This window comes from Lissotriton helveticus, chromosome 6, assembly GCF_964261635.1.
Source record: "Lissotriton helveticus chromosome 6, aLisHel1.1, whole genome shotgun sequence".
Lineage (NCBI taxonomy): Eukaryota > Metazoa > Chordata > Amphibia > Caudata > Salamandridae > Lissotriton > Lissotriton helveticus.
Genome location: NC_136067.1, coordinates 1,937,499,344 through 1,937,527,040, shown reverse-complemented (window position 1 = coordinate 1,937,527,040; position 27,697 = coordinate 1,937,499,344). Strand labels below are relative to the sequence as shown.

The following is a 27,697-nucleotide window of genomic DNA, read 5'->3' as shown; positions in this document are numbered from 1 at the left end:
GACTAGAAAGCTGAGACTCCTCCATCGCATCAGCTGACCAGGGAGAATGTGTAGGCTAGTCCACTAAGAGTAACTTCAAATGTTAACATAATTTCGTATGGATCCTTCGAGCTAAACTTACCTTAAAAACCATAATCCTTTAACTCCTGAAGCCACCCAATGTTGGGCTTCTGTTTATTTATTCTTTTTAGTTTGGGGTACTTTGTGCTCAAGGCTTCTGCAACAAGATTTTTACTCTTAAAATCCTTCTCTTCCTAGCTTTCTGGAGCCAGTGGAGAGGTTTAAAAAAACAAAAAAAAACATTTTTGCATTTTTGTAAATGGTAATCAATTTCCCAGAATTTTGTGGTTTTAAGTGTGAAACGCATGGCAGAACTCTGAAAGCTATGCATTTCTGAAGAGTGGGCAAAATGTGGAATGCAGCAAGGCGTTTGTTAATTGTATCTGGTTTTCCACAAAAACAAACTAATGAAAGAAAAAAAATATTGAAAAAAAGTAATCTGGAACTTTTTGCCTCGATGGCTGACTTACAAATATCTGGTCACAGGGGCATTTAGTGCTTTTTGTCCAAAACGCCCGAGGCAATACTTGAGCTCCGGCTTATACTTGTTTTTCTTTGTTTACCAACTATGGATTCATTCATATGGTAAAAGTAATGATTGAAACATGGGTATGAAAGAAACGTATGCATTTTTTTAAAATGTGTCCCAGGTACTCCGTTAAGGAATACTGTTCTTTTGTACAACTCTCCATTTAGTGTTACCATTCAGAAACCTTTCTGTAAAATGTATTTTTTCTTGCATGGTGGCTTAAATTTGGAAGCCAAAAATGAAGAACAATTACATTGATGATAATTCTGATTATTCTGTGTTCCCACATTTGGGTGTTTCGTCCTTTGGCCCACAATTGGAAAGATCCACAAAACGCAACATGGAGACATCAAGATTTCGCCTTGCAAGATTACCCTTTCTGGCTATGTGAGCAACTGCAGTAGTTGGCCCTGGGATTGGCTGCCTCTCAGGCAAACCTACCAAAACCAGACATTTCTGAAAACTAGACACTAAAGATGGGCCCATGATGGCGTGACTTGTGCGGTTCACACTTTGTTTTAGAGTTTCCTACAAACGTCAAGTTTTGGCAAAAAAATGCATTTTCCTCATCTGTGAGGGGAAGCTTGAACCATCTTTAGATCCAACTCTTCTCCCAATAAACTTGCTACCCCACATAAATGTGGCTGGACCTATCCTCTACAACACTAAAAGGTTATCCTGTGCCCTGGTGCAGTCAAAGTGGTGTCATGGTGCTACTTTTGGTCCCTTCTAAAGATGTGTGTTGGGTCCATCCACACCACCCACACATTAGAGGCAGTGTTTTAGTTTAGAGGAGAGTTGGAATGTAGGTTGGTAATACTTTTGCCACTGGCTGGAAGTGGCAGAGTTTTCTCTCCCTCGAATATGGGAAAACCAATCCCTTTTTATTTTTTACCCACTCCTTGATATTTGCAGTTCATTCTGGGTAAGAAAACAAGTTGGGAGCCACGTAAGGTACACCACCCTGGATTTCACTGAGTATCTAGGTTCCTGACCGCCAACTGACACAGAGCCACTCACATTAGAATTCAGAGGAAATCTGAATTTCTATTGGTATAGTTTTGGCTTATTGGTTGATGGAGCGGGGTACAGTCCTCATTCTGGCTCCCCTTGGGGGCAGAAATACTGACTGGTACTGGAGTAGAGTAAAGGGGGATGAAGACCAATGTCACGTTAGGCCTGCATCCAACTTCATTCTTCAGAATTTAGTTTGGGTAGGTTGGTGGGCCTTCCGCAGGCCTAGGTGGGCAACTTGGGATGTTTACCACCTGTCTGTAGGTCTGGGTAGGATCGGTTGGTCAAAGCCCAACAGTCCATCAGGGAAAAATGTGAGCGACAGAATTGGGTGCATGGTTTGCCTGTCCTAGCACTATACTCCTAAACCATCCCCAATCACCAGATAGTCTTTATGCCATCTAGGGGAGGTAGAATTAGGGACAGGAGGTGCTACCCCCCTCTGTATTTGCCCATTTGTTAAAATTATATCCAAAATGATCCGCATGTTTATCTCAACTACCATGGGTTGTTCCAAGCCCCAGGGGTGCAGAAACACTGCAGGGGCTTTAGTTGTGGATGTGCGGCCCAGTGCCCTGGTTGGCCGAACCCCACCGTATTTGCTTTTGTTTTTACATCTGTCCCTAGCATTACACAGGGATTTCTGCCTGCACCTCTTCTGGGGGCAGATTTGGGTTAACCCCTTCCGGGCGGGGCTGTTTTCCCCCCACTGTGTTGGGGGCGAGGGGGCGCGTACAAGGTCAGCTAGTCATGAGCTACGGTGCTCATGATGAGTTGAGCTCGTCATGACCACGCCCGTTCCAATGGAACGCTCGGCACAGCAGGGGAATCAGCCCAGCATGCGAGCGTTCCATGTAACTGGCGCAGTCATGACGAGCTCAGCTCGTCATGAGCACCGGAGCGCAGTAGCTCATGACGAGCTGACCTCGTCATGAGCACTCAAGGAGTTAAATCCTCATTCTGCTGTAAGAGAAGGGCTGTCTGTTGGTGGCTTTGAGGGGGGAGGGACCAATAGCAGAGGCCTTCAGTCCCCACCACCAAATCGTTTTCTCATGCAAAATTAACCCTCTACTGATCTTTCTGCCCTCTTGGGGAAGGGGGGGGGTTGAAGGTAACCATAAAGACTGTTGGTGGTCTTTAGTGGTGGGGGTCAGGCCTCCTCATGCTGGCTGTTACGTATTTATTATTTGCTTGGGTACTTGGAGGGCGTGGAAGTGGAGATTGGGGGTAAGCTCACAACGGTAGCAGAATGGTAGTGGTTTTTTTCTTTTATTGAAGTAGGGATACTTCCTATGCCTGGGGAGTTACACACCCCTTTTCGTGTCTAGTGGGTGCTTCCCTGCTTGGAGTTCGCCCTTCTGTGCCAATTGCCAAGCAGGGATTCACTAAGGAGACGTACAGTAGGGAAAGTGACATTGATTTCTCTCCCACCATTTGAATTATTCTACTTTTTAAATGTTTTTAAGTGTATTTTATTTCATGTACTTTTTTTTTATTTTCAAACAGTTTTAAGCTATTGTATTTGCTTTTTTGGCAATTGCTGACAATATCTTACTACAGCAATTTAGAAAATGCCTTTTCTTTTTTCTAATGTAATTGTTCTAAAAGTGCTTGAGGAAAGTTTCTAATGTCTAAAGAGGAGGTTCATTAACTACAAAGTAAAGAGCAGGGTTTGAACGGAGTAGGCTCTGTTGGTTGGCTGCATGGAAGCAGGTGATGCATACCAAAAAGAATGGAGAGCATTAAGAGAATGGGCAAGGCAGAGAAATTAGATAGTAAGGGCATTGAGACTATAATTGATTTCAGCTATGTGATTGCTGATATTAAATGCAACCGGTGATGTTATGAAGATTCAGTCCAGAGTAATGTGAATGTCCTCTGTGGCAGCAATGAAGGCAGTGTGCATGCTGTGATTGTGTCTAAAACCAGACTAAGTGGTGTCGGAAGTGGTCGTCATTGAGGTATTCGGTGAGTCATCCGTTGATGATTTTCTCCAAGACCTTAGTCTGGAAAGGTAGCACTGATATCGGTCTGTAGTTGGTGTGTGTTGCAGGATCTGAGGAGGGTTTCTTCAGCATTGGGAGAACTATTGTTTATTCCAAGGTTCTGTAAAGGGCGCAAAAGAGGTGGAGGCGTTAAGAATGGGTGTGAGCATGATGCTGTGTTACAGTCCTTTGGAGCTGACGTGGGACGGGCTGTGATCCAGAGGTGCCGCTGAGTGGATGACTTCATGGTGGCAGCTGTTTCTTCTGGGGTGATGATGACTTACGTGATTAGCATTTGTCCATTGGATATGAATGGTGGCTATGGGAAGGTCTGTCTGGTTCAGTTGAAGGTGATGTAAATGGCAGTGTTTTTGTTGCTGACAATTAAGTAAGATAGTTATAGATGTCCTGAGAAGAAAGGATAGTTTGATGCGCTCACTAGAAACTGAAATCCTTTACAGTGGCAAGGATATCTTTGCTTCTGTTGGTGCTGGCATCGATGCGGTCCACCAGAGCAGTGCATTTGGTGGGCTTGATCTTTTAGTGGTTGCGGCTCAGGGTGGACTGGAATGTACTCCTAAAAATCAACAGGTTGAGGCAATAGCAATCCGCACCTGACAATAGAATATGTGGGTAGTAGCTAGCAGTACATGGAACCATGGAGTACGCCTCTCTATACTCCAACATCGAACATTTTCCTAATCAAACATTGACACAATAGAGTTCTGCATTCAAAACGTAACATGATAGTCAAGACAGTCTTTGTGTGCTTATTGAAAAACTTCCAGCTCACGATTATTTCTTTTTGTTCTAAACTGTTCTTTATTAAACTTTCAGTTAAAATTCAATAGCCATGGGCGACACATTTGGTCCCCAAAGGGACTTCTTCAGGGTTATAAAAAAACATATATACAAACATTTAAAAACAAATTCACTTATAAACATGAACACACTAATACAATTTGCATCTTACAAAGATACACGTTCGGATCATAACAGTCAGCTATTCCTGCCCAATCATTTGATTAGTATTCTCAATTAACATGATTTGGGCCCATATTTTAGTGGTCGGAGCGATGGGGGTATTAATTGACAATTTAATTTAATTAACCGTCACATTTTTTTTATTTTTTTTTATTTTTTTTTTTTAAATTTTTCCAAAACCTTTATTGCACTTTGCACAATACACAGCGGGATGCCTACAACCCTGCGGGCCGGCCGCCATTTTAGGATCGTTATGCATAACATACAGCAGAAGAGTGTGACGGTAGGTAAAGCTCATACTAGTATTTATCAAAACATGCTGTGTAAGAAAAGCGCAGTATTAGCATATAAAACATTCGGAATATGTGGTTTTGGTAATCTTTTTCACTTTTTCTGTTTAAAACAACAAACTAGTAACATTAACCTGTTAGGAACGACAGTATGGTCCGCTATAATACAATACAGTGCCAGTTAAGAGCGATATTTCAGAGGACAGTAAGTCGAACCACATTCCTTTGTGCCCAAGTTTGTTCAACAATCAATACACTCTCCCTCACTGCCTGATCAGCATGGCATATCCCGCCCGAAACCCACCCATGCCTCCAACCCCCCATTCCCTCCTGCCTCAATCTTCATCATTTCCGTCATCGGAGTCGCCCTGGTCGTCCTCGGGCAAGGGCTCACAAATATCTCCCCGAAATACATTCCATTTTAGCCAAATCTTGTTCCATTTCCCCGGGCAGGCTCGGCTGGAATATATTGCCCTTTCGGTTAACATTACTTTGTCCAAGGTACGGCACCATTGGGATCTAGACGGTATGTCTGCTGCCCCCCATCGCTGTGCTATGTCGCGTTTCGCTACCATGACCCCTGCTGTGAACCAGAGTTGTTCATATCTGGACAGGTCAGTAGGCTCCCATATATTCAGTAAGCACCTCCGCGGGTCAGGCAGTAGGGATTGTTCCAGTGTTTGTGAGAGAGTGCGGTGTATTTGTCTCCAGTACTCCTGGATTTTGGGACAGTCCCATATGGTGTGGAAGAATGTGCCTTCCTCTCCGCAGCCGCGCAAACAGTAAGGATGGGGCGTGCGCTGTATGCGGTGTAGCACCATCCTCGTGTAGTAAACCCTGTGGAGGATCTTGAATTGTATTAATCTCATGCGTGCAGAGATGCCTACCACCCTAGGCGATTCAAGTGCTGCGTTCCAGTCGTGTTCATCCATATCGTGAATGTCCCCCTCCCATTTCTCCTTCAGGTGGAGTGTTGGATCTGGGGTATTATTAAGCAATTTACGATATGTTAGGGACGTCGCTTTTTCTAGCATGTAGTCAGTGAGGAGGCGGTCTTCCAGAGGCGAAGACTCCGGTAGGGGCGTGCCGGGTGGTAGTATTGCGAGCAGTGCATGGCGGACTTGGACGTACCTGTAAAGTTCCCTGTCACTGAAATCATACAGCTCTTGTAGTCGGGCAAAGGGAAGTACTTCCTCCCTCTCCCACAGATCTCCTACCGTGGAGATGCCAATTGTGTCCCATTGTGCGAACCCCTTGGTGTTTCTGAGATTGCCCAGCGCTCGGGAGTCCCACAGCGGGGTCATCTTGGTTATCTTCCCTTTCCAACCCAGGGCCGTCGTTGCCGTGTGCCATATTTGAACAGTTAACTTCGTGGGACCTAGTAGCTTCCGTATCTTACGGCTATCGTATAATGGACCCAGCAAATTATGTGCGCCCAGTTGTGTCCTATCTGAATGAAAGGCGGGGTCAGTATGCGGTGCGTGGATCCACTGATTAATCGGTTTGAGGTGAGCCGCCCAGTAATACAATTTCAAATTTGGTAGTGCTAGACCCCCACTATACCAGTCTCTGTGTAGCTTTGACTGTGCCACTCGTGCCGGGAGGTTACCCCACAGAAGGTTGGAGACCAGAGCCGCCACTTTCTGGAAGAACTTAGGCGGCACAGGATATGGTGAGTTTTCAAGGACATACAAAAACCGCGGTAGTGTCAACATCTTATAGAGCGCCGCCCTGCCCAGGAGCGTCAATGGTAGGCCGGACCAAAATTCTACATCTCGTTTAAGCCGGACCAGGTGTGGATTCAGGTTCTTATCCATGAATTCCGCCGGGTCCCTAGTGACATGGATTCCAAGATATTTAAAGGACGTGCCCGCCTGCTTCAGTGGGCATGCAGTATCGAGATTCGGGGCTGGACCTCGCAGAACGTACACTTCCGACTTGGCCCAGTTCAGAGTATAGCCTGAGACATTACCGTGTGTGTCGCAGATGCGCAACAACGCTGGTATGCCTTCATCGGGGTCGGTTAGGTATACTAGCATGTCATCGGCGTATAAAGACAGCCGATCTTCCCAACCCCCTGGCCATGTTATGCCTTTAACTAGGGGTGAAGCCCGTATGAGGGTTGCAAGGGGTTCCAGAGAGATGGCAAACAGCAAGGGTGACAGAGGGCACCCCTGCCGCGTGCCCCTGCCCAACGGGAATGCATGCGAAACATGGCCGTTAGCTACCACGTGCGCCATTGGGTCCGTGTATAGCAGCCTGACCCATGCACAAAAACGAGGGCCGAAGCCCATATGCGTTAGTGTCTCAAACAGGTATTCCCACTCCACCAGGTCAAACGCCATTTTGGCGTCAAGCGTTAGAATCACCGCTGGCGAGGTAATGGCGTCCGTTCTGGCCAGCACTCCATGTAGCCGTCGCAGGTTCAACGCCGTGTTTCTGTGCGGCATAAACCCGGACTGATCCGGATGTATGATAGATGACAGATGGGGCAAAATTCTTTGAGCCAGGAGCTTAGCCAGAATTTTCACTTCCGCGTTTAGTAGGGAAATGGGTCGATAGGAGGAACATTCCTCCGGCGGCTTACCCGGCTTGGGAATCGTCACAATAGTCGCCATTCGTTGGTCCAGCGGAAGGGAGCCCCGTTCAAGACTGTCTCTGAACATCCCCAACAAATACACACTGAGGGTCTCCGGCATCGCCTGGTACCATTCTACGGGTATACCATTTGGTCCCATCGCTTTGCCAGGGTTCAGTGCCCGAATGGCCAGCTGGATTTCCTCCACAGTTATATCTGCCTCCAATTCACTGGATGCCTCTGGTGACAGTGTTTGGACCTCAATCGGAGCCAAGAGAGCTCTTGCGGTCTCAGATGTGACCCTCCGTTCCGGGGCATACACTTGTTGGAAGTGGGCCGCTAGTATCTCCGTGATGCGCCTAGGATCGGAATGTGGCACCCCATGTATGTCCATGAGTCGCTGTATCCCCCTGTGGTTGGTCTCCCGCTTATCCAGCCATGCTAGCATTTTTCCTGCTTTGTCCCCCACATCATAAATTCTAGTTTGAGTGTCTGTTATGTATCCTTTAACGACCACGCGTAGATGATCGTTATATAACTGCTGTTGGAGAGTGAGTGCGTGCAGGGTGGAGGGGGAGGGGTGCAGCTCATGAGCTGCGGTCCGTTCCTTCAGCGTCACCTCTAAAGCGGTCAGTGCCTGGGATTGTTGCCTCCTGTATCCGGTGATAGTGCTAACTGCATGCCCTCTCAGGACCGTCTTATAGGCTTCCCATATTGTCGCTGAGGAGCGTACAGAGTGAACATTTTCAAGAAAGTAATGTGTCGTGGCATGTTTAAGGGCCTTGCGGACCTGTGGAACTTTAAAGTAGGATGCATGAATGGGGTAAATGCGCTTGCGCGCTCTCGTGTGCTTGGTGAGGTTCATTGTGAGGGGCGAGTGGTCTGAGATACCCCGAGGGTGTATCACTAGGTCATCTACGTGGTGAAGGCCACCACCTATCGACAGGAAGTAGTCGATGCGGGACAGGCTTCCATGCACTGCGGAGAGAAAGGTGTATTGTTTAGCGCCCGGGTGCAATTGTCTCCAGATGTCAGTCATCCCCATGGCCGTTGCAAACCGCCGCAGGTACGTGTCCCCCCCTGTCAGGGTCGGCGCTGGGTGCCTATCCAGTTGCGTGTCCATAACTGCGTTGAAGTCTCCCCCCAGGACAACCTCACCCTCCGGGAGAGTCAGAAGGAAGTCCCCTAGTCTCGGGAGGTGTACTGAGTGTAATGCCGGAGGAATATATACTGACACAAGATTGAAAAGTGACCCCTCCCACTGCCCATGCACAGCCGCGAAGCAGCCCTGGTCATCTTTTTGTGATGATAGAGGTATGAATTGTGAGTTCTTTTTTATTAGAACGCCCGATCCCCTGGAGCCGGACGTGAAGTCAGAATGAGCCCACATTTTGTAACCCCGTCTATCTAGCGCTTTTACAGCCCCCCCTACTAGATGAGTTTCCTGCAGCAAAGCCACGGTAGGTCGCAGTCGCTTAATAGCAGCCAATATTAACCCCCGCTTAACCTTGTCTCCCAAGCCCCGTACATTCCAGGACAACAAGGACAGAGTCGGGCATTGTGTATCAGTGGATTCCGTTCCCATTAGTGGTGCCATGTCGTTGGTGGAAGTATCGTGTAGACCTATACGGGTACAGTCTCGGTAGAAATAGCACAAAGCAATTTCTCCTCTCTGCTCCCGCGCCTAGCTGTGTCAGGTGGACCGACATACCCCCTGAGTGACTTGGTGTATCATGTGGCCGTACATAAGTGTTCCTAACAAACAATCTTGCAACCGTTAAAAACTCAACCCTCCCTCTCAAGAAGGACCTAACTGTAACTTTTTCCCCCCTCCCTGCTCCCCTGCTCCCCGGACAAACCCCCGCCCGGGACCCCAACTGTGCAGAGTGCTTTAGTCCCTCCCCATCCACCTTACTTTCTCGTGGGGTTGATGAGTTCCTTACAGGCACCAGCTGTGCCCACCCTACTCAGCCGTTTCGGTAACTAGGTCCATAGCATTTCCGCTCCCCTTGCTCCGCTACAGAGAGTCATTAAACCGGGGCCGGCTGCCCCGAGTCGAAGAGGTTCTGCGACGCCTCGAAATCAGCTTCTTCCGTGTCGTCTCGGCGCGGTGAGGGAATCGTCTGTACATTCCGCTGGTTGCCGCTTCGGCGGTCGGTCTGTTCCTTGCTTGTGCGACGTTGTCGACCAGTCTGTCGCCAACCGTCGAGCCAGTCCCGGGCCACTTCCGGATTATCAAAAAACCAAGTCTTACCCTCGGCGACAACCCTCAATTTAGCCGGGAATAACATGGAGTATGGAAGGTCCCTGTCCCTTAGCGTTTTCTTAACCTCCGTGAACGATTTACGTCGTCTGGCCACCTCCGCCGTGTAGTCCGGGAAGAAGGCCAAGGTAGCGTTTTGTATCTTGACAGGGGGGGAGACTCTCGCAGCCTGTAGGATGGCGTCCCTGTCCCTGAAGTTGAAGAGTCTCGCCAGCACAGGCCTCGGTGCTGCACCAGTTTTGGGCGGTCCACCCGGGACTCTGTGTGCCCTCTCCACAGAGAAGAAGTGGGAGAGCCCCTTTGGCTGTAGTTTGTTCTTGATGAGATCCTCAACGTACAGGTCCATGGCTCCCTTACCCTCCGTCTCTGGAAGGCCCAGGATTCGCACATTGTTCCGTCGCGAGCGTCCTTCTTGGTCGTCCAGCTTGTCCTGCAGCAGCCTGGTGACCTTCTCCATCCGTTCCATGGCTGTTTGGAGCTCCGATGTATCCTCCACCAGGGACTTCGTCACCACCTCGACCTGGGACACTCTTTCTGACATTTTTTGGAGGTCTGCTCGCAGGAGTGTGACTTCAGTCGAAATAGATCCAACCGTGGCTTTGACATCCGACAGCGTCTTCATGATGTCCTCTAGCGTTACCTTTGCGGTTTCTTCCACCTCCTGGGGCGTCCCGGTGGAGGTCCGTCCGCCGTGTTGGGATCTGGCATGTTGGCTGTAGGCAAACTTGTCAAGCTTGGCCTGCGTTGAGCTACTCCTATTCGATTTCCCCGTCATGGCGGGAGGTCCGTAAGTCACGGCCCCGAACCTGTCTTGCCTGGATGACGGATGAGGCTGCCTCCGGAGTCAGGCGCAGCGGAAGTGTGGTCGCGTGGATGGAGGAGCCCCTCCGCCCTGGTCTCGCTGCGATTATCCCCTTCTTCGCCCCGTTGCAGCTCGAAGCCAATATCGTTCGGGTTGCCGCCGGACGCGTGTGTGCAGTTGCGTCACCACACTCCCCCCATCTGTTGAGCGTGCAATGTCCGGGCTGAACCCCAAGATGCCCGCCGGCGGGACCCCCCGGAGTCAGTGTGCCGCCACGGGGTACTCACTGGACGTTTGGTGCGAGACCGTTCAGGGATTCTGCAGGGTGTCAGTAGCGCCAATTCTGAGTCCCGGGCGCTACAAAGGCCTTATCATACATGTGGCAAGAGCACCGCTGTATCGTCCAGTGTGCATAGAACGTCGTGCCTGTGGCTTTGCGATGTGGATCCGTTGCACTGGTCGGGAGGAGCTGGAAACCCCCTTGCTCTCGACCGTGATGCCCCTTCGTTTATTGCGTCCGTCGCGGAGAAGCGTCGTGGCTCTCCAGGTCGCCGTCTGGCTCTCCGGCTTACCCCCGACTCCGCTGCTCCGAGCAGTGCCGCTTGGCCGTTTCAGCCCGCCCTTCTGCGTATGGTCTGAATAGTCCCCCTGGGGCACTTGTCGCGTCCCTCCTCAGGTCGGACCCCAGTCCTCGGTGTCCGCTAATCTCAGGGGGGGGGGGGGGCCCCAGCGACCGCTCTGTCCGGTTCCTAGTATTTAGTCCGCAGCCGCACTGCGTTGCCCAAGGTGTTCGGTGCAGTCCGCTGAGGCGTTTCCACTCGCCCGTCCCCCAGAGGCGACACCCCCTCCTTACCAATGGGGCACCCGTCAGCAGGCTCAGTGCCCGCCGAGTCCCAAGGTTCGGGCCCGGCCACCCGGAGGATGTCTGGAGTCCGGTGCTGGCGGGTCGGAGGCGCCGGTTGGGCACCGGGGGCTGCCTCCACCGGTATGCTGGCCTGGTCGCACTTCCGCCGGGGCTGGAGGCTTACTTCAGTCCGGTGTCTCCTTCCCCAGTGCAGGCCCAACCGCGTCAGACGATGCCGGAAGGGAATGCCGCCGCCGATTGCCTCCAAAAGCGGATCAGGATCTACCGCTTCGGACCCAGTCCCCGTCACAGCCGCTTCAGGTGGGTCATGTACCGGATTTGTGTGTCGGATCGATGGTAGGCCTTAGTGCCCTCAGGAGCTCCTACGTTATGCTGCCGCCATGCTTGGCTGCTAGCCACGCCCCCAACCGTCACATTTTTAATAAAGAGGACGATAAGGGACATTTCTTGACAAATTTACATAGTGCACAAACCTGTGTTATCATGATCACATACCTCCACAGTGTAATAAATAGCTTCCACTAGTGACATTTTGTTCTGTAGTCTGGCTGAGGTCCTCTTTTCAAATATTTTGTATGGTATATATTTCCTAATACAATGTACATCATTTGCTGATCTAATATAGGCAGTATTTGCACATATTTACTCCTATTATTGTTGCAAAGCAACTAAAATTCCACTATCAAATGCATTTTCTGAAGGAATGTTTATCATTGATTTTATCTACATTTCATGCCTAATGCATTAAAACAGCATAGCTTATGTACCTTAGCAATTGTTAGATTTCCAAGTTTATGTATCTTTCTTATACAGTTCGTAATGCATACAATTACAAAATGTGCATAACTAAGTGGCTTGGAAGTTTGTCAAAGCTAGCTTTTTTTAAAATTGTATATATTAAAGTATCTCCTTGTGTTTAAAAAACAAACAAACAATTTAGTTATCATAAGCGCAATATATTGTAAACAGTTCTATGGTTATTACCACAGTTTCTTCTCTATGAAAATGACATGTACTATATAAATGTTATCTTTATACCCTATATTTACTAGTGCTCGTCCCACAGAGTAACGCTATCACACTTTCCAACATTAATCTAATATATACTCTTCTCCGATCTAAATTGTGCAGTATGCTTTAGTCAGTAAGGTATTTTCCAACATATTTGATTTGTTTTGTGCACCTCGTGTGCACATGCGTTGTAAATTTATCGGCAAGAAATGTAGTAGATATTTATCATCATGAAACACTGATCACTGACAAAAGTTTGAAACTTCAGATTGCAATCTAAAATATGCTTAAACGCTTCTCTGATAAGCTTTGCATAACTAATTGACTGCACTATTTCAATAAAAAGGAGATTTGTACTCCTGCCTGCATTGTCCTGGCTCATTCTCCATTTGCACTTCAGTTGTTTGCAGTGACGTTTCAACAATCTGAGTTTTCCTGTGTACCAACTGGCCTGTTTTGTTGCATTGCTGTGTTTTGAGGGAGGGCGAAGGAGTGAGTATAAAAGGTAATCTAATTGTAGAAATAAATTGTTTACGGCTTTGAGGAGGCGCTTACTGAATTTTGGTCGATCAGTGTTCAGAGCAGTGTTTTCCAGTCCTTGTCCGTGATGCTGCTCCAATTTTGATGGACTGGTCTCCCCCCCCCCCCCACCCCAATGTGCCGGCGTTGGTGCAAGAGCTTTAACCCTCTTTAAACTCTTGAATGGATCTCTGTCATCAGCCTTGGTACCACAGGCTTGAAAGCAGGTTAAAATCTGGCTCAAAATTTTTCATGCTGACCCAGCTGAATTATGCAACTACAGACCTATAGCCTTGCTTCCAGCTCTGTCGAAAGTGTTGGAGAAACATGTCCACTCTCAGCTCTCCCAATATTTGGAAAGCAACAAATTACTACATCCTAGTCAGTCTGGCTTTCCCTCATGTTTTAGTACAGAGACTGCTGGTGGAGGCAGCAGATTACATCTGGAGTACTATAGACTCCGGGGGGGAAGGCATTGCTGATGATGTTAGATCTTTCAGTGGCCTTCGATACCGTACCCCATGTTGCTCTAGTGGCCCGCCTCAAAGCTATTGGAATTTGGGGCAAAGCCCTGGACTGGCTGACATTGTTCCTTAAAGGATGTGGGCAAGAGGTCTAGAGTCCTCCTTTTCATCTGGACCACTTGTATTGCAAGTTGGAGTACCCCATAGCTCTACTCTGAGCCCAACTTTTAATTAACATCTACCTCACTGCTCTTGCTCTACATGCGGAGACCTTGGCAGCAAAAATACTCTTATGCTGAGGACACCCAGCTATTTTCATAGGATCGTGAACCAGGGATCCCTGGTGAAAAAATTTGAACATGCCTGTCACCCGTTTTTCAGTGGCTAACATACCATCAGCTCAAATGCAATGCAGAAAAAACACAGCTGTTATTTTTTGGAGCGAAGACCCAGGAAACATAGCAATTTTTCTGGCCAGTTGAAGTCCCCTTTCCACGGCATCAAGCTGATTCTGTGACTAATTTAGGCATCTGATTCGATGATGGACTTTTTTTTACCGCAGGTGCATTCAGTGGTGGGGTCCTGCTTTGGAGTGCTGTGTCTTAAAGTTTCTAAACTTTCTGTCCTTCTCAACCAGGAAACCGGTGATACAGGTGCTAGTGTCATCTAGGCTGGACTATGGCAATGCCTTTTATCTGGGCCCACCCGATTAATTCATCAACAAACTGCAGGTGGTACTAAATGCAGCAGCACGTACTCTCTTGGGCTTGCATCTGAAAGCACACATGTCCCCCCACTTGAGGGCATTACATTGGCTCCCCGTCAAAAAGAGAATCTTATTCAAGACTCTCGTTTTGGTCCATAGAGCCCTTAATCAGAAAGGCGCCGGCTACATCAGGGAATACGTTCGTTTTTATGTTCCCTCTAGATGCCTTCGGTCAGCCTAAGCTCTTTTATCCAGCACTCCGAAGATCAGGCGCGCTAGGGCTGGGGGCAGAGCCTTCTTTTTAGGGTCAACCCCTTTGAATAAAGCTTTGAATAAACTTCCTTCTGAAATTTGGAGCATTAGACATTTCTCAGTTTAGGAAAAGACTGAAGACATGGTTAATTAACCAAGACTAAACTGATTAGCCCTTCTATGTGTGCTTTGGCAGAGGTGTAGAGTGCCAGGAAACTTTGGAGTACTAAGGCACTTTATAAATGCCCTTTCATTCATTCCTACCATCAGACTTTCTATACTACTTTTCGGATTAAAAGATGCTTTAAGTGAATGGAGTGGTTCATTTGCTTAGGGAAGTCAATCATTCCCTTCACTATGTGTTCGTGCCAATCGCTCTTCTAGGACGTGTCATTTTGTGTGCTTATGATCCACATTTTAAAAAAAATGGATGCTTTCGCTGCTGCATAGGAGTATCCTACTGATTTTAACACCACCTATATAAACACATTATTGCACATAACCTGTACAATTTGGTATCCAACTTTTATAGATGCTATTGCGTCCTCCATAATGGAGGGTTAAAATAGTATTGAACGTCTATCAATATTTAGGGTGAGTGTTAAGTGGTAAGGTGGAGTCCAGGTTTAGTTTATTATGCTCTGGGTTTTTGTTTATCAGCATGAGACAAAAGGCCTCGAGGAAGTAGTAGGAATTGGCAGCGCTGAAATTGCCTTGTAGTATAGTGTACTTGAAGGACAGCATGGGGGTGATTTCATACATCATTTGATTTCTATGTAAAATAACTTTCACATAGGTTGTGTGAGCTGAAGGCTTAAATAGTAGAATACTAAATGTTGCCAAATAATCAACACAAACTGACTAATAGAAGGTGTCAGGTAATTTGGGGGTAAAAACAAACTCCTGCTCTAAATCTATAGCCAAGAATGAGTGCTTGCTGTCCAGGTCTAGAATACCCTACCCGTCTGTTAGGAAAAACCCACCTTCAACATCATGAAATGGCCATTGGTGATGACAGGCGATCACTGATTGGGTGGAGACACTCCATGCGCTCTTTGCACCCATGCTTCCATTCATCAGTCCACTGACTCATCCTTCCATTTACCCTCTGACCCAATCGCAATAAAACATACACAAAAACATGCCCAAACTCCACATTTGCAAGATAAAGTATGCAAGCATAAAAAAGAAGTCATGGTGCCTAAACTTTATGGATATATGTTTGCAATAACAAACCTCAACATAGTAGTGGGTGTCAGTCTTCCAAAAGACTTCATTATAAACCGATCATACCTAAGGAATCTGACATCATTTTTCCCAGTGAACTGATAATGCCTAGAGCCTTTTCCAATGGCTTTGCATTATATACAGCCCAGGCCTACAGAAGTGCACAAAGCTGGCATCCATCAAGTATGCATTTTTACAACTACAAATCGGTACTAAATTGCAGTTGGCAAAACAGTGTACAGCCCCTCCCGCTCTATAGGGCCTAATCACAGTGAAATTCTAATCCAAGAGTTTCAGGTTTGGTGACCAACACAATAGCACTTGCCTATGATGGCAGTCTGAGATTAAATGTAGTCAAATATTGTTCTACCGCCTGTAATCTAATGGGACAACAATCCACTGCTAGAGACCTGGCTTTACCATATGCTTTTCACAAGACATTAGCCACGTTTCCTGCCTGTGTAATCACTTTCCATAATAAACAGACCAGACCTATGGTATCTGTCATAACGTGTCCCTGCAAACCAATCAAACCTATAGCTGTAATCCTTAGCTAGTCCCCATAGCCAACTCTGACGTACTGTACTGACCGTAAAGTGTCCCACAAGGCAGCTGTTAAAAATGTGGTTTCTGGTTGCCAGATGTATGCACCCTGTCCAAGCAGCAACCACAATCCTAGTCAGGATAAGTCATATATACACACTCTAAATTAACCTGTGCTCACCCTTGGTAGCTTGGCACAGAGCAGGAAGGCTTAACTTAAGAGGCAATGTGTAAAGTATTTGTAAAACACTTTAAACAGTAACACAGTGAAAACAAAATGACTCCGCAACAGTTTAGAAAAATAGATTGATTTTATAAATAAAACAAGACCAAAATGACAGTCCAGTAAGTAGCGGAGTTATGATTTTTTTTTAAAGATTAAAAGTATAAAAAGCGCTTAGAAGCAATAAGTACATTTGGGCGTTATGCGGTTGTGCTGGACTGAGGCAAAGTCCAGCATTCAGTCCGACCACAAAGGAGCGTGGGCCAGCCACGCAAGACCTGAAAAAAGTACTTTGACCCTGGTTGCAATAATGATATGCACGGTGTAGCCGAGCAATGCGTCTGTCGATCCCGCAGTTGAGGTAATGCATTGCTTTTTCTCCATACAGTGTTGACGATACACTGGTTCCAAAGACGAATCGCCGGTTCCTAGATTTCATTGGTTCAGAGTGCGATGTTTATTTTCATGTTATGAGGGAGGTGGATGCCCGGTATTTCAGAGAATTTAATATCCCGTTATCGATTCTTATGGTATAAAAAGGAAAGAAACACTGGGCGCTTTTGTACAACAGTCATTTGTCTGCTCCAATTAAAGCAAAATAAAGAGTACATTCAGGGCAGCATTCTTTGACTTATGAAATCTGTACACCGATTTTGAAAGGGCACCTTACCAGGATCCTGTTGCGACCATGGGTTGCTTTTAATTCGAATTTCGAGAGTGTGAGGTGTTCGGAATGTACTTTTAATCTGCGATCTTACAACCAGTTCAATACAGGAGGAGATAGTGATTGAAGCCCCTCTGTTACCAAATCCATTCTTTGGATAATTTCGATGTTAGGATTTCTGGACACGTCTTTTATGAAAGCCTGAAGAAGGTGGCTTGAACCAGTCATTGCCACCGAAACGCGTTGGCTTTGGTCATTTTTATCAACTTGTCATGTTTTTGTGTTATGTTATTTGATATGTTTGTATGAATATAATATGCTTTTTAACTGTGATTTGGAAATGAATGCCGATTACATTTTTCACCTGCGAGAAATTGATTTGTTCAAGGTGTTTCACAGCAGTGAGATTTTTTTTTTCAAACATGACATTGTATTTACTATATGAATGTGAATTCATAATGTAATGCTTTGCACTGACACTTGTATTTACTATATGAATGTGAATTCATAATGTAATGCTTTGCACTGACACTTTTTTATATATACAAAATACTTATTTACATTGGGCAGTTATTTAGCAAATAAAGCATTTATATACTACCCTTTGGCGATTGCTATGGTTTGTACGTGAGTTAAGTGTGAGAAAAACATGAGTATCCCGGTATGCTATTGAGGAGTACCAAAGGGAATTTTCTTTGACTTGGTGTCATTATTGTGTCTTGTCCCTTTGGTGAGGAGGACCACTCTCCAATTTTTTGGTATCAGAGTGCGATGCACCAGGTTTCTCCACACAACCATGGGATGCATCGATTGGCTCTCGTGCAGTGGCGGCGATGCGGTGGCTCGATGCATCTGTTTTCCAATGGCGATGCGCTGGTTCCAAGTGCTATGCGCCTGTTCTGTTTCCGCAATAGCGGTGATGCGTTGATTGTCTCACGCAGCAGAGGATGGGTCTTTCACTCGAGCAAGCACCTGGATTCACTTCCAATGTACTAGGCACAGAAGTATGGCATAAGACTTGGATATCCCAGAGTCTTAAAATAGAAGGCAAGCCAGCATGCCCTTAGCGATCACTCTGGGTTCAAGCAAGAGTCCAGTTCTTCCTCAACAAGGCGGATGGTAGCAGGCAACACAGCAGAAAAGCAGTTCTTCCAGACAACAGAGTGACAGTCCTTGTAGCAACATAGCACTACTTCCCCATGTCAGTTTCTTCACAGGTCCAGTAGTGTCTGATTTGGTGGGGTAAGAGACCCAATCCTTCTACCTAGTTGTGTTTTTGAAGTGGAGGTGACTTCAAAGAAGGGCTTTGAAGTGCACAGAGGCCCTTCCTTCCGGCTCCAGACCCACTACGGGGGAAGGGGTATGCAGCCTTTTGTGTGGGCACAGGACCCTGCCTTTTCAGGTCTAATGTCTGCTACTCCCTCCCATCCTGCCCAGGATGACCCATCAGTATGAAGATGGCCACTCTGTCACACCTAACCTTCCTTTGTGCATTCCCCATATACAACAGAGAAATGCCGTCTTTATAAAAGTTGCATTTCTAAAATAGTAATGATAGATTTGTCTTTGCCAGCAAAGAGGATTGATCATTACCACTCCAGTGATCTGAAACATGACAGAGCAACTACTTCTTAATCCTGGATTACAGTTTATAAGTGTAATAAGGATTCCCAATGTTAACCAATGAGAGGATTAGGCCTCACAGTAGGAAAAAACGAATTTGGTACAAATACACAGCACCATGCCCTCTGTGCTACGTAAGGCCTACCTTAGGGGGGACTTTTATGTAATAAAAGGGGAGGTTAAGGCTTGGCAAGGGGTTTTAAATGCCAAGTCGACATGGCATTATACATTGCAAACAGGCTCTAGGCACATGTAGTGGACTCTAATAGAAACTTATAGATACATTAAGTATGCCAATTGTCAAGTCAACCAGAACATGTTTTAGGGGAAAATCACATGCACTTTAGCAGTGGCAAAGTGCTCAGAGTCCTAAGTCAACAAATAGAAAAATCTACTATACTCTCAGTTTGTCAGATGGGGCAACCAACAGCGAAACCCTTCCCTACTTAAGTAATCCGAGATTCCATGTATCAATTTCAAATTTCTGTTTGATTTCATTTAGAGTAATAATCCACCCCAAAATGCCCACCTATTGCCTTTAACATATGCTTCTCAAAATGAATGTGAGGCCTACTGCTTTAATCATGACTTTTCATAATAAACAGTCAGGTTATAGCCTTAATAATTGGCATCTCACCATAACCAACCTAAGCCCATTGTACTGGGCATAAGCTTTCTACAAGGTAACCATCTGACCTAGTCAAAGTACAAATGTATACACAACTAAAAAGGATTATTGTAGTGCATTTCTTTTCTTCCCACAACTTGTTCGGACCAACACCAAATCCCTTTATTAAAAGCTTATTATATGTTTATTTTACACAAATAAGATTTAAACATGAATGTTTAATCCTTAATTGGAAACTTCTAGCATACGTATAATTATTCCTAATATCACAAATTTAACAAAGATCGTTTAGTTTCACAAAATTAATTTTTAATCCTAGAACATCGCTTCATGACACCTGTCTTAACACTGCATAATGATTTGAAAGTCAGTCAACAAGTGTTTCATGTTATCATTATTTAAACGTTTCTTCAAGGCTGTAAAAAAGTGCACATACAAAATCATTGTATATCTTGGATCCAAAAACATTTATACAGTAATATATAAAAACTTTACAATCAAATGTTCAACTTATTGTAGATACATCAATCCTAGTGGATTGTGTTGAAATTCAACCAATATTAATCCCCTTAAAAATGGTACTCATTGAAACACATCCATTAGATTTCTAATACATCAATGTATCTGGTTTCAGTAATACTGAATATTCCATTAATATTGTCAACCAAATAAAATTAAATTTTTTAAGCACTATGTCGAAACAAAAGTTTTTGAAGTATATGCTATATATCTAGGTCCCTTAATGTATTGATTTTAATATCTTAAATCGTTGAACATGAGGGCCACTGGAACTGTGCGTTTGTGGGAGCACGTTGATTTTCGCATAAATATAGATTTGCAGCATTTGTCACATAATCCATCTGCCACATATTATGCAGATTTTAACAAAAATAATTCTAACTCGAATGGTTCAAAAGTTACTAAAAAAGCAGCAACATGTGTTGCCGTGCAAAGGGAGGCCCTTTGCAAGCTAGACTGGTCACATTTTTGTTGCTTATTGCTATATTTTGGTGTTAAACTGGTATGAATGAGTTGCAACCAATGCCCAGGCAATGTTACCAAGTTTAAAAATGGCGAAATAATAAAGTAATATTACAACTGTGCTGCATTATGCTGCATAATTTACCTTCGCGTGCCACATATTTTACTCAACCATTCCTCACAATTTGGCCCTTTCGTTCAACACCATTCCAGTGCCCCTGGCCAAAATGCCTGTGAAACCTGCAAAGCTAATATAAAAATATTTTTATATACAGTGATTTATGAAATTGTGCACACTAGACATTCTTCTAACCATCATAAAATGTGCCACCTTTTACTTATCTTTTTCACACTTCTCTTGGATTTCTCTTCACAGTATTATAGCAATAGTTTAGAGACAAGACCATGATATATAAAAACATTATTTCATAACTAAATTTATAATGATCAATAATCGTGTGAAAAAACTCATCCTATATTCAGGATAGGCATCCAATTGTAATGTTTGCTCAATACGTTAAAATTAACTCTTTCTCTGTTCTGCTTTCTTAATAAAATCTATCACTGGTGCAGCAACTAACACCTTCACTAAAGGTTGACCAGACCACATCTGCATTGCAGCCGCTAAATGATCACCAATCGTGAACTGAAAAATAATTGGTATACCATAGTACCATCAGTCTTAAATCAGATGAACCTATGTTTTTCATTCTTACTCTAGTTACAATATGTAAATGCAACTAAAACTCCTTCATTAGCACACGTTTACTGTTGCCCAAATTCTTGAACTTTTAAAAAATAAGCATTATCAAAAAATCAGTGACATGTTTGTTTTCAGTTAAACACACCAAAAACTAGACCGATCATATGTTAATTACCTATTAAAACTTGAGCAATATAATAAATATGACCGAAAGCACATAACTGAAAATAGGTTACTTACCATTTCCATGCATTTAAGTGTCACTTTTAACTCCCAAATCCAATTAAAGTAACATTTCACTTCTAACAACTTTATTTCAAGTAAAAGGCTTGGTTCTATACTTGCGTTTTTAGTAAATCCTGCTTAAAGCTTCAAACCATGTATCTTTTATCTATTCTTTTTAAATCTGTGTTTAAATGTGGCTGGAACGCGCAAGCTTTCATTCACACATTTGTGGTGGTGTTAGCATTTATAGCTACTTCATCATTTGTCTCAGCCAGCTCTTTTTTAAACATCCCCTAGTTACTCGAAATAACAGAATACGATTAACGTTAAAACTAACACAAAGTATCGGTTAAAAAAAAATATCCATCCAACTAACCTCCAACCAAAAAACTTCACTTATATCCGCTGCATGGTCATTTGATCTTTCTTAAATCAATCTCTTTCTAAACGTCACTTATTTACGCGAAATAACAGAACAATCTGTGTTAAAGTTTAAAACTAAAATAAACACTGCGCATTTAAAGCAGCAATCCAAGTGACTCAGGCGATGAAAATCGCATGTATTGATTACCTGATCCGACTGGAAAACTGCCAACTGGAGCAGAAGCTCCCGTATTCCTTGTCCATAATCTGTGTGTGCTCATTAACACCATAGTGATCAAAACCTCATTAAAAAAAGTTACTAATTAAAACAAAAAAACTGCCCTCCATGAAAATCTAAGTTTCACTGGCTGAGTAATTTTGTGTACAGTTCGAATCAGAATGTTTAATTGATTTTCTAATTTATAGATCTCTTTTTTTGAGTTCAATAAATTTTTATTGGTCGATCAAAGGAAAAGAAAACAAAAAAGATGATAAAATACAGTAATATTCCACCTAGCATACATCAGAAACCTAAAATGTAAAAACAGAGCGAAGCATAGTCTGAATGCAACATCTGTAGCGTAAATGGTGGAATGTATAATGGAAAGACAGTGTTACATACATCATATAATAATCGAACGAGACAGAAATCAGATGTAATGAATAAAGCAAATAAAACAAATACTGTGTGTCTTAGAAACTAAATATGTGTTGTTTTAGTTAAGTTATTTAAGTACATAGTAATTGACGAAAGCAGAGCCTGTAGTGAAGAAGAAATGGTGGTAGTGCATTTATACATCAGACAGCTATTATACTGATTAATGCTAGCAACATCATTAGATCTCTAAATGGCATTCCCATGTCTGGATTAAGAAAATGATTATGCTATAGCTGCCAAAATCCCACAGAAATAAAATAAACCTCATAGAATGCTTCAGTTACCCAATCTTGATCTCCCTTGCTATTCTAGAATACTGTACCACACCTTGAAAAATCTCCAAAAGAAACGGTTCTAAAATTATAGCTGGCAAAATTGTACTTCAGGATTACAAATCTCAAGCTATTCAAATGTACTTGCATAAGAAACGTATGTCGCGCAATCTCAATCTTATGTATTACTCTAGATCATAAGTGCACTAATTGCATATATCCACAATGCCCTGTCAGTAAGTTAGTTCCTCTTTAATCACATAGATGAATGACTTTGCTCTTCCCATATGTGCTGCTGGCAGGGAAAAACAGAATATGATCTAGTTATTGAAGATACTTTTTTAGCATTAAAATTACGTGTGCCCCTGGAATTCAAGCTGGGCAGATGGATAATTAAACAAAATCATCCCATCTGCGTAGAGGGCAAGTGTTTTTTTTGTTGTTTTTTTTTGTGGAAGACCATGTCAGCCCCATAAAAAATATGTACTCCTGGCTTCCAACGTGTGGGCGGAGCCAAAGTCAAGCGCTGTGATGCTCACTTAATTGTCTGTGGCAGCTGGGCTGTCGAGCCAGGCCATAAACTGATCTAAATTGAGGGTCTGAAAGAGTACTTGTAATGAGGATCATTGCCACTATTGGTACTCCTGCTTCAGTTTTTGCACTCTTTGCCCATTTATGCAATCTGCTTTAATTTCAAGTTCCTACTACTCTATAAAGAGATGATGAATTTTGTGTTTCTTCCTGTTTACGCGTAAATTGAATTTCACCTCAAGGATAATTGCTCTCCTCGTAATGTAGGCTGGAAATTCCTAATGCTACTTCTGATGGCTTTTGCACTGACTGCTTTTAAACACTGGCAAACACATAATGGACACCTTCAAACCACCATAGCCACACCTCTTCCACAAACTCCGGCCCACCGACCCCTGACCGACAACGGCCACATTCCTGCCCAACAAACCGCCCCCACTCTGGGTTTTACTTTTCATGTTTTATGTTTGTATGTCTCTTTTCTTTGTTTTTATACAAAGGTCAGCGAATAACATCCAAAAATGTTTGCTATATCTGTTACATGTAACCTGTAAATACCAATAAACAACAATAAAAAAAATAAAAAAAATTTTTTAAATAATTGGTTAGGAGAAAGTTTTAGTCATTTTGGCAATTATTAATTGTATAGACCTGCCTTTCCCAAACTGAGTCACTGCAAGTCAATATTTTTTGTGTCTGGAAAGGCTGAGCGATAAAGATGCCTTTAAATTGTTTATTTTGGCATATTTGCCAGTGTTTCAAATGCAAAGGTCAAATGTCAGGCCATATCTTCTGTCAAATTGCTGCTTACTCTTTTAATATGGGGATTGTTGTTTCCTTTGCTTTCTCTGAATTCAAAGGGAGAGAAATTTTTAAAGTAAATTATGTGACAGTCTTTCTGGAATACAGGGATTGTGAAAGGAAAGCCTGTAGGATGTTGTTTTTTTTGCAACACAACCAAGGGAAGCACCCTTTTTTCTCATTTTAAAATGAGCTGGAAACCGAGAATTTAGGAGGCTCAAAATCAATCAAGACACTGCTTGTGATGCACACATGATAAACATGATCATTTGTGGGCTTCGTAGTTTTATCAGTAAAACTGTTTTTACAAATTTGGTGTCCATTTGAATGGAAAATGTGCTGTCTGTAAATGACAATGATGATTTAGATACGTTCAAAAAGCGCTCTGCCTCATGACCGTTGAAGATAGGTGAGTGGCAAAAGTTTCTTTCGAAAAATTAGGTGGTGGTTCTAAAACGTTTTAAGCCCTGGATCAAATGTTTTGGCTCGGTTCCAGGTTTTCCTAAATCAGGCGAACGTTTTGTACACTTCTATAAACTTCCACAAAGCTCAGTAGCTGTGGTGTTAACCAAGACCCTTAGAGTTTACTAAAAGTATAGCTTTATCTTCTAGGGGTTTTCCACCAGTCCTGTTCATCCATTGGTCATTTGTCTGATTCACAGTATCCTTCATCTTGCTACAGCATGAGGCCATGGGTCAACCTACTTCAGTGATCTGCTAACTTTACTGTGAATTACTGTACACTTTCGTAGGGAGGATAATTAGGTTACTTGAGTCCCAGAGACTACTTTGTCAATGTGAATAATACATTATTTAGCTTTTTACCATGTTCTAATTTTGGTAGTGAGGCCTGGCACCTTACCCAATAATAAACGTTTGCAAAACGCATGCTAAAACAAAACAAGCTTTGACATACTTGAGGCCGTCAGCCAACATCAGACCTATTTGCTTTGCCAGTGCCTGTTTTTATATCCCAACTAGATGAATCTTTGTACACCTTTGCATTCTATTATGTGGACCATTTTTCACCATATCTTTATAAACCTTTCTTGAAGTATGCTACACTAAAGCATGATACTCTATCGGTTAGCCTTCTATCAGGCACTCAGAGAGGAGTTGACCTAACGACTGGGGCGGTTGACCTCCAATCTGGGGAATCTGGTTCGAGTCTCGCAAGAACGCGCAACATCCTGTGATTCTGGGCAAATCACTTTATCTCCCCGTGCCTAACAAAAATGAATGTGTTCTCATGTAACGCAACTGGTGCTCGTGTAAAGCGCTCTGATACCTTCGGGTCAAGTTCGGGCTATATAAAACTCTGTAAATAAAAAACATGCAGAGGTTAGCATCCTGCTTTATAATACAGTCCAGTGCATGAAAACACAGTATCATGTTAAGTGTGAACGATGCTACACAAACACATTGCTCCAGTATGCTGACAGACCAGCATATAAACATACAGTAACAACCACTCACATGCATGAAATAAATTAAACTACACCATAAAACAGCATGTCGCTACAGATAAAATTCACTTGAAGTATCCAGGGTCCAAAATGGTCCAGCTCTTTCATTCCAGTAGTTGCTGAGAGCAAAGCTATAAACAACTGACCTGTGAAAACCACTACCCCTAGAACTTAATCTTAGATCAATGTTAAGGTCTGAGATTTACAGATGGTTGGAAAGGGTTCCATCAAAACCAAAAAACTCACTTGCATCCTAACTGTTTGAAATTATCACCTTAGGGTCTCTGCTGGACTAGAATTGTTTAGTTGATTCATTACATTCGCAGACACGAACGATGATGATGGTAGGTGCCAATCCGATATCAGGACGACACCCAAAAGACAGTGAATGGGGTTTGTGTAACTAGGATTGCGATCTTGGTATATTTACAATTCAGGTATTGCCCATTATTCTTCATTGAGAGTACAGATACCCTTTCAAGATCCAGTAGAATCTGTCTCTTCATACATCAAACTCTACAGACCATCCAGATTGAAGAAGTTTGCCTGTTTCGAAATAAATTGGGAGCCGCAACCAAAACCTGAGACATTCTAAAGGTAAGAGCTGATATAAGAGGACGGTTGCTGCATTTGAACATGCTTACCTCATACCTCCGGGGGAAAAAAAGATCCATTCCAATGCCGTTCTAGCTGGCTGGTACTTGTGATCAACAAGAGTTGTGGTTGATGGTGTCATGTTGCCAACAGGTTTGCTCATTACTGGACTCCTTTCACAATCATTTAGATAGCAAGCTCATTCTGTAATCATTTGATCTGTTGTAGTTATCTTTCCCCTTAACGCTATTGCCCTGAAACCTGCCCTTTTGATAGGATTATACTAGTTTAACATAAAAGTCTTGAAGGGAGATGTTGTTGAAGTAGGCTCAGGACGTTTGCCTGAAATCTGTTTGAGTGTCGATCGATAGCAAATTAACTTTTTTTTTTTCTCCATTTCCTCAGTTCCTTTCAGTTTTGACCCGAACACTGCTGCGGGCTGGCTTGCTGTTTCCGACAACCTAAACAGTGTGACAAATCATGGGTACTCCTTCCTAGTGGAGACCCCAGAGCGTTTCACCTCTGCACCCTGCCTATTGGGTTCCAGAAGTTTCTCCAAAGGCCAGCACTCCTGGGAGGTGGATCTAGGCGGCATCCAGAACTGGCGTGTTGGCGTTACCAAGCAGCCAAATGGGAGGAGGAAGAGCTTCTACCATGACTCCAAATGTGGCTACTGGTACATTTATCGCATGCAAGGAATTGAGGGCGAGAAGTGTTGGGTCTCCAATTCCTCCAAGACTGAACTGACTTTGAAAAGGAACCTGAAGAGAATCCGGGTGGAGCTGGACTGTGAGGAAGGAGAGTTGTCCTTTTATGATGGTGAACACAAATCTCATCTCTACACATTCCATGAGAACTTTTCAGGTGAGGTCTTCCCATACTTCTATATGGGTAGCCTGAAGCCTGACTCAGCACCAGAATCGCTAATGATCTGCCCTGTAAGTATATCTATCCAAGAGGATCCTGTGCTTTAGCCAGATTTGAGTTAAAAGAAATTGGTGTGCTTATGGATTGCATCCCACTAACTTGCCAAGCTTCTTGTACTTCAAACCATGCTACTTCCATAATCCTAAGAAAATGTATATATAAATAATATTTAATATGTCAAGCATGTAATTGCTTTTTAAATCTAATGAAAGAAAAAATATATGTATTAGTCGTATGCTTAAAAAGAATATTCTGTTTAACTGTTTAAGATTTTCTAAATAAAGCGTGTACAATAGTTGGCTCTCTTCGGTTATTTACAAAAGGTTCACTTGTGTAAGATGGAATACAATTGACTTTCTTCCTTGCAAGAACAGCTGATCACAATTTGTCATAGAACTGCCTCACACATGCCCATATCAGGCTGATGTATATATTGAAAGCTGTTCACAGGAGAGGTTCCTTGTGTTGACCACACAGAACAGTTGTTTGACAATGTACAGCTGGGTATGAGGTAAAAGGGGGCACTTTCTAAATTGTTTTATGAACAGGTTGAAATTGTTGGATCAGGGATCATTGCCATCCTTGAGACCCAGGGGATCTCTTCTAGATGCAGATTTTGGAGCCTTTGTGTGTTTAATATGCTGTAGATATTTTAATATTGAAATTTGGAAAATATCATGGCCCAAATCGCCTGATGTGGAGTATATTTCTACCGTGTAGTAGCCAGTGTTAGATCCAAGTATCTGCCTGGCTGCACCCTTTGCTCATAAGCTAGATTCCTGCATATCTGAAAAATTGCCTCTGCTCCCACTACAATGCTTCTCTTTGCTAAGGTTGCTTGGATCTTTCCTCCAGGACACCATACAGAAGAAATGCACCATAGTAGCCATAATGGGTTTTGGTTTTGTAACTTCACAACAGTCACTCTTCACTGCTCGGTGGTACC

The 27,697-nt window shown here is 43.7% G+C and overlaps 1 protein-coding gene across 1 annotated transcript in view; it reads left to right on the top strand.

Moving 5' to 3' along the window:
* The window catches only part of TRIM35 (tripartite motif containing 35), a 173,371-nt gene extending 146,450 nt beyond the window's left edge, over positions 1 to 26,921 (top strand). The window contains exon 6 of the mRNA XM_078649936.1: positions 26,230 to 26,921. Coding sequence (XP_078506062.1) covers positions 26,230 to 26,798 — 569 coding nt within the window. The 3' untranslated portion in view covers positions 26,799 to 26,921. The remainder of the gene's footprint in view (positions 1 to 26,229) is intronic.
* Positions 26,922 to 27,697: the final 776 nt, after the last annotated feature.